Source organism: Schistosoma haematobium, chromosome 6 (assembly GCF_000699445.3).
Source record: "Schistosoma haematobium chromosome 6, whole genome shotgun sequence".
Lineage (NCBI taxonomy): Eukaryota > Metazoa > Platyhelminthes > Trematoda > Strigeidida > Schistosomatidae > Schistosoma > Schistosoma haematobium.
The window spans coordinates 20,385,248-20,393,794 of NC_067201.1; the positions used below are offsets into that span (position 1 = coordinate 20,385,248).

Here is an 8,547-nt window from a genome sequence, read left to right on the forward strand (position 1 = left end):
CTGTTAAAGAGATTTTGTATCGCATTACCCGAATTGGTTAATGATAAATATAAGTGCATTTATTGAAAAGTGTTCATGAGTATAGTCAAGAGTCTTTCTAAATTCATATTCATATTCTTACACTAAGAAACTTGAAGATGTTAACTTTGAATTGTTTACAGTTGTGAGATAGTAACTCATTGATGATAATGATGGATGATAGCGCGATTTCGTGGATTGGTTGAAGTTAGACATTAACACCATTGAATGCCAGCCGATTCAGTGGTCTAGAGGTTAAGTGTTCGAGGTCCTGTGTTCGAGTTCCGCGAGGTGGGATCGTGGATGCGCATTGCCAAGGACGATTCTCACAGTAAGACGAAGCGGCCATCCAGTGCTTCCAGATATTCTATAGTAGTCTAGCACCAGTGGACTCATGAATTCCACAAAACCCTATCTTATTTATAGTATGACTGACTTTTGACCTGAGCAAATATGCAAACTAAGTACTTTCTCGGTGATTCCTCATCCTTCATATTACATTTAAGAGGTTCATAATATGTAATTTATCAAAGAAATACTCAAACTTAGTTATTAAGCATGTTATTTGTGGATTTAAATTAAACTGATATAATCATGATGGAAGAACACTGAGACTATACGAATATGATAAATGTGAAATGAAGAAAAAAGGCGGAAAATCATGGCTTCTGAAGAATTCCACAGACATCTTGAACTTTATCAATGTCCTATAGCTAAACTGGAAATTATCTTGAAGAAGATAATATTTATGTATTTTCTAATTAATTAAATAGATTTTTTATGATCTCAGCTTATGTGTTGTTGTGGAGTGAACAAGAACACCAATGGGGACAACCAAACATATGTGAATACAAAATGACAGAATCACTTAGTAAAATCTGAGAACCATATAGTAAATAATTCATTTGGAAAATGTGGATTAATTGTCTCAGATGTCACTTTTCCTACATTTCCATACCAATCATTCGTTGTTCTTGTTAACTTTTCTCCGATCTGCTTAATCTTCTGCTGCCAGATATTTCACTTTTGATTGATGATACACACTACTTATATCGAACGACGTCAGTAGCACACATTACAGTTGCACTCAAATTTGATGACAAGGGAACTACATAAGTTTCAATATTTCTTTGATAAAATGTTTTAAACATTTTACTTCATAAACTTTAGTTTCCCTTCAGACATTTTACCAGTCTACAAATCAACCAAATGAATGCACACTGTTGAGGAGTCCCACAATAAGACAATTTTCAAAAACCAGAATGTACTAGACGACTGCTTCATCCTAGTTTAAGATCCTTCCATAGTGAACACTCACCACTCCATTTGAAGTTGAGCATTAAACCTTCTTAGGTTAAGATTGAGATGATATCATTTAAACCACTGAGTTGGTTTAAATCTTCAACAGCTCCTCACTACACTCCTCCTCCCCCCCAGTAAACTATCTTGAAAATAAACTCTTTCCACAAATCTTTCATCCTACTGAAATAAAATAAATTCTTCAGGAGGTCACTAGGAATCATAATAAAAATCTATTCTGAAATCCCACTCATAGTAGAGATCTAAAAATAACATGTAACAAGGTATAAAAGGATTGATGCCACAGTTGTGCTTTATTTACATAAACAATATTTTCGCTGTTAAAACATTCTACTTAATGTTTGATAGTAGTAAATAAAGTCATTCAATCCATGTAATTATGTGACAGATCGATAATGATATAAATCTTCAACCCATACGGAAAATATTAGAAGGGGTTTAGTAGATATTATATTAATGTTAATAGTTGAGATCACGAGTCATCTGAATCTAAACTATCATAGAAAACCTGGAAGCACTGAACTGATAGGTTCTGGGTCCGAATCTCATGAGGTGAGATCGTGAATATGCACTGCTGAGTAGTCCCATAATAGAACGAAAGGGTCCTCCAGTGCTTCCAGGTTTTCCATAGTAGTCTAGTTTCATTTGACTCATGAATTCAACTATTAAACTTGCTAGATAATTAAAGAAATTCATCCTAATTCATGTATACCCTGATGACACTACTCCGAACAGCAATCAAAGCACTTAGATTAAACTATTGAGTTTACAGAATACTATACCATCAAAATCATCTAATTGGTCTATAAACTCTTTTCATCATTTTAAATTACACCATTTGTCAGTATATGATTTTCGTTCATCTGAATGGTTATATTCTAAAAATTACTAGGCTAATCAGTAGTTGGATCATGTAATCAGCAACAGCCTACTCTGGGAGAGAACAAACCAGATTTCAGTAGAGGAAGAAATCAAGAAGTAGCACTGGAAGTGGATAGGACACATATTGAGGGAAGCACCCAACTGAGTCACAAGGCAAGCCCTCACATGGACTCCTCAAGGCCAAAGGAAAAGAGGAAGACCAAAAATTAGATTTAACTGAGAAATGGAGACAGACATGAGAAGAATAAACAAAAATTGGATAGAACTAGAATGGAGGGCTCAGGACAGTGTGGGTTGGAGAGTGCTGGTCGGCGGCCTATGCTCCATTGGGAGTAACATGCGTAAGTAAGTAAGTAAGTAAGTAATCAGAAGGTACTGTTTGTTATAAACTCATCGATATTCTCTTATTTTCACATAGTTCAGCCTACGAAACCGATATCATGCCAAAGTATAATGTGTTTCAAAGTGATTTGGACACTATTTTTACCGGGAGTGAGGGGGTGGGTATTATTAAATATTCTTCATCATTTTGATTTACTGTTATTTAAAACAATTCTAGGATTGTGTTTTAGTTCAATTCGATTAGACACTAACTTATAAGTGTTTGTGAGAGATAACTTACGTCTTGAAAAAAGTATTCAAATGTAAAACGTGAGAAATAAAAACCAAACAATATGAGAAGTGTAATATAACTGTTATAATTTTTGATTGAGATTATGAATCGATGAATATTAGACCATAATTAAAAACCTGGAAGCATTGAAAGGCCGTTTCGTCCCATTATAGGACTCCTTAGCAGTGCAAACTCACGATCTTATACGTGGGATTCAATCTCATGACCTTTAGTCTTGTAGACAAATACTTAAAGCTCTAAACAACTGAACAAACTGTGTCAATGTCTTACCTCAACCAATCCACGAAATTACAGAACCATCTTCCATTGCCTGAAGGTCCTGTGTTTGAATTCCACATGTGAGATAGTGTATGTGTATTGTTGAGGAATCCCATACTGGGATAAAACAGCCATACAATGTTTCCAGGTTCTCAATGATGTTCTAACATTAATCGATTTATGATCTTAATTGAAAACATTGAAATTACATTGAACTCCACTTATATTACGTGAATAAATTTAATTCATATTTCTTTTATGAAATGTGATCAGTTTTATGTTACAGAGAATAAACGGTTTCGATAGTTCCATTCTATAACGATATGACAGAATTGTCACTGTGCATTTCTTTATAAAAAAAGAAGATTTTTCATTTTAAAATACATAATTACTTATTATACCGTGTATTGATCAAGTACTGATTATCTATTCCATACTAGTATGTAAATTATTTTGTGTCACTGAATTTCGTGGATTAGTTGAGGTTAGACGTTAACACTGTTGTATACTGGCCAGCTCAATAGTCTAGAGGTTAAGCATTAGCGCGCGAGGTTGATAGGTCTTGTGTTAGAATCGCGCGGGGCAAGAATGTGAATGCGCACTTTCAAGGAAGAGTCTCATACTAGGGACAAAACGGTCGATCAGTGTTTCCACGTTTTCCGGGGTAGTCTAGTTTCAATTGATTCATGATCTGAACTATTGAAATTACTATCTAGTACCCACAAATACCCCTCTCAAAGTTATATTTATTACCATACATATACTAGTTAGTTTTATAAATCTCTTACGATGGTTCAAATAATCTGGGTCATCAATTAATACATATTCACTGATAGATATGGGTTAATTGTTTAAAAGAAGTAAGTAACCTCATATTTAAATCAATAAATCAATTCATATCAAATTATCGATTAATCATTGATCAAATCAAATGAATTACGGTTGGTTCAAAGCTTGAGTCATTAATCAATATAAATTAAATCAATACAATGATGTGTGTATTTAGATACTTAGATAAATTAGTCATAATCTACTTTTAATGTGTGATAAGCAAGGATGGATAGTGGCTAATAGTGGAATTCAGGACGCACATTTCGTTCTATTCGGGATTCGTCAGGTGGATGTACCTACGTTTCAGATTTGATGTTCACTCTGGGACTCGAACCCAAAACCGTTCGATTTAAACGTCTTCGACTTATCCACTTAGTTACTGAGTCCTGTTAGCCACTAGACTGTGTAATAGTGTGAAGTTTAATTCTTATTGGTTCCATAAAAGTTCGCATTGATGTGTTAGGACTGCAAATGATTAGTCTCATTATTGACATATGTACATTTCGTGCATATTGCCAAGATATTGACATTGTAAGCAAATATGGATGGTGACTAGCAATGGAAGGCAATTTTGAGGCACAGGATGCACATATGACAATAAGTGAGTGATTAAATGCAGTCTTAAACATCAATGGGAAAATTTCAGTAAACAATCCCAAGTGTATTCTCTGTTATGTTTGGCGTTTTCTTTTCCTATGAATAAGTAATAATAGTAGTATAATTACAGAAGTGTTTGATATGAATACTATTTTTATGTTGTCAGTCATTCAGTCATCTATAACATAGAACCAGGCACATATATGCATCAGTCCATGTTGCCATACCTCATTAAGACAACATGATGAACACCAAATTAATAGAAGTAGTTACTTTAATGGTATTAATATATAAAACAAAGATTGGGTATAAGGATATAACACAGGAAGAAAGAAGTAGACAGATAGAAATCAATTTTAATCTCAACAGTTTAAGAAAAGACAATGGTTATATACACCAACACCATTGTGACCGATTTTGAGCCATGTCACCAAAAGTCTCCAACCATTAGTGAACTATTGATAAACCATTGTCAACTATAAATTTAGTAGCATAAGAGAATATACTGAATATTAAGATGACCTTCGAGCAACGTTATAGTGACCTTTAAAGTGTTCACATACTAACTAGAACTATATGAAGCTTATAGAACTGCTTGAAGAATAAGGATTATGATTTACAGTTGATAATTAAGGTTAGGAATTAGATTTAGGGTTTTCATCACTAACTGATATCAGGCTATAATGCCAAGACTCTATTTAACCAAATGGATGAATGAATTTCGCGCCAAAATCTCAGACCTGTTCTCGTAAATCTGATTGTGATAACAGTTCAAACGACTAGAAACAAGTGATTACATAATGAGTAAACATAGATAGGAATAAAATGAATAGGGCTCATTTGTATAAATAAGAATACTAATTTGGAAGATAATTGAAATAAAAGCTCAGTGATGTAATAAATTCAAGAAAGAGTTAAAGAGAAAACTTTACAGTGCAACGAAGGAATATTTGTCACCAATGCAAAACAAGATTAATAACCATCACATTTTGAACATATAAGTCAGGTATTTAACACCTGATAGCAACAGCTTCAGCAAACTTCAGAAAACTGGAATTCGATTTCTTACTAATCACCTTAAAATATTGCAAGGTATCGACCTAATCTCCTGTATCATGGAGATGTTCGATAATTACACTGTTTAGAGTCTTTCTTTCTCTTGTTTATAGGCTTTTTGGAAGATGTTCAAAAAATTTAAGATATACCCTCCTTTCTCTTTAATCTTGTTAATCAAATTTATACAAAACTCAAATCAGTCGTAGCTTCCTATACGTTGATATCTATCATGTTAGATTAATAGACAATTCTTCTTATAATTAAACATATGTCTTGTTTCATACACATAATTCTCTCTATCATTTTGAATAGAGCATGCATAAATATTCTAGTAGAATATCATGGATCCGTCTTATTTCGTCTGGTTCACGTCAGTTGATTGCAATCGGTGGTATTCATAAATCATAATTACATTACTGACTTATTTACGCCTGTTACTTTTCGTAGAGGAGCATAGGCCTCCAACCAGCACTCTTTATCCAACTCTGTCCTGGGCAATCCTAGTTACATAATGGGTTTAAATTACTTCCATGAAAGGGTTTAGTCGGAAGTTATATTGAAGACATATTAGTATAATATGGCAAAGGTGTAAATAAATTGAATAGACTGAATATTGTAAATACCTAAATATACCTTATGTAAAAGAACATTTTACAACATGGATTGTAAAAACAGTTCAAACGATCAGTAACTCTTATATTCTAAAGTAAATTTAAAATGATGTAATATGTCTGAAAAAGAAAACAGATCATTTCATCGTAAATAAAGAAGGAATGAATCGAACGAAGAAAGTTCTTTTCAATTAGTTTTTCATCATGTCTCCACTCTAATATACATATATGTATATCAGAAGGGGTTGTGTGGAGATTTTAGAAATTTCACTGATTGAAATCATGAGTCAATTGAAGCTATACAACCATGGTAAACCTGGAAGCACTGGACGGTCGCTTCGTCCCAGCATGAGACTCCTCAGCAGTGCGCGTCCACGGTCCCACAACCCGCGAGATTCAAACCCAGGACCTATCAGTCTCGCGCCAAGCGCTTAGCCAACTAGACCACTGAGCCGGCGTCCGACGGTGTTAATGTCTATGTTCAACCAATCCACGAAGTTGAGCCACCGTACACCATTGTCTTCAGTAAGTTGATTTCTCACAACAGACCTGGTTGAACTGCACTGGTAACGGCTTCTCACTAGAACTCCAGGAGTATCTCTTGAAGCCAGTCACTAGTGAGTAGTTGATTATTATCAGAAGGGGTTCTGTGAAAATTTTAGAAATATCACTGATTTTCATCATGGCTCCACCCTTATATATATATATATATATATATATATATATATATATATATATATATATATATATATGATTTACAATTATGAAATAACACTCATCGAGTGGATACGTTACGTAATACATATCGATTATAAACTAACATTGAGTAATTAGAAGTAAGAGGATTCATAACAATAAAAGTAGTTATAAGAAAATCAGGCAGTTGCTATGTTGCATAATATACAAAAAAGAGAAGAGAGAACTAACAAAATATTTTTATGAATAATCAATAGTATAGCACTCTGCAAAAGACGCAGCCATTGTAATGCATGTTCACAAACCTAACTTTTACATTCGAAAGAAGTTTTTACAATCATTTCTGCTACCTGTTGAAGCCAGTCACTAGTGAGCATATATTGATTAATATCAAGAGGAGTATTTTTGTGGATATTATAGTAATTTAATAGTTCAGATCATGAGTTAATTGAAGGTAGACCATCATAGAAAATCTGGTAGAACTAGACGGTCGTTTCGTTTGACTGTGAAACTTTTCATCAATGTATATCTATAATCCCACTTCTTAAGATTCGAACCCAGAACCTATCAATCTCATATTCGAGCACTTAACCTCTAGACCACTAAATCATCCAACAAGTATCACTATCTAACTTCAACTTTTTGATGATATTAATAATAATTATGAAAAAATTAATTAACTTACCATCAGGACTTGAATCCATATTTATAAAATATTTTTCTTTTCTTTTCTTTTTGTTTATTCAAGAGTGAATAAATAAAACAATAAACAATTGAATAATTGAAAATTGATTTTTTTTCTTTTCTTTTTTCTTTTGTTTTGTTTTTCTTTTTGTTTGTTTGTTTCAATTAATTAAAAGTCAATTGAATATTATTACTTAAATATATTACTTAAATGAGTTATTCTTTATAGAAGGATCATTCAATGGCAGATAAATAGGTATTTATGAATGATACATATTCATTTAAGTACTCTGTTGTTCTATATATATATATATATATATATATATATATATATATATATATATATATATATATATACATATATATATAAAGAGAGATAGATAGATAGGTAGATAGGTAGATAGATGGATAGATAGATAGATCTAGACATTGGTTGACTTATTCACTTAAACATCAATTGTAATATCTATGTACAAACATTAGAAACTAAACAAAATAATAATAATAATACATGTATGATATTCTATTTGAATATGGATTATTATTATTATTATTGTTAGATGACAACTAAACTATATTTGGCATTATAAATTATAACAATAATGTAAAATCATAATCATCATAGTAACAAAATTTTTATAAAAAAACCAAAAAAAAATATTTGATATTAGTAACAAAATATAATTTCTCTCGGAAGGAATTCAATGATACATTCCAATATTTGATGATACATTCATTTTGTGTTTCTATATGGATAAATATATATGTCGGTATGTATGTATGCATGGATGTATGTATGTGCGTATGTATGTCTCTGGTGTGTGTGTGTGTGTTTATAAATGATGTAATGTTGATTGTAATCACATAAAATGATGTAAAACAAAATACGATTTCTTTTTGTTTTTTTTTTGTTTTTCGTTTTTTTGAATGTAAACAAAAACAGATAACAAATCGAATTTA

General features: G+C 32.2%; 1 protein-coding gene across 1 annotated transcript in view; it reads right to left on the bottom strand.

The window, feature by feature from the left end:
• Nucleotides 1-7,867, bottom strand: part of MS3_00008747 (uncharacterized protein) — a 28,413-nt gene extending 20,546 nt beyond the window's left edge. The window contains exon 1 of the mRNA XM_051217089.1: nt 7,589-7,867. Within this exon, the coding sequence (XP_051065724.1) occupies nt 7,589-7,607 (19 nt within the window). The 5' untranslated portion in view covers nt 7,608-7,867. The remainder of the gene's footprint in view (nt 1-7,588) is intronic.
• Between the last annotated feature and the right edge of the window lie 680 nt (nt 7,868-8,547).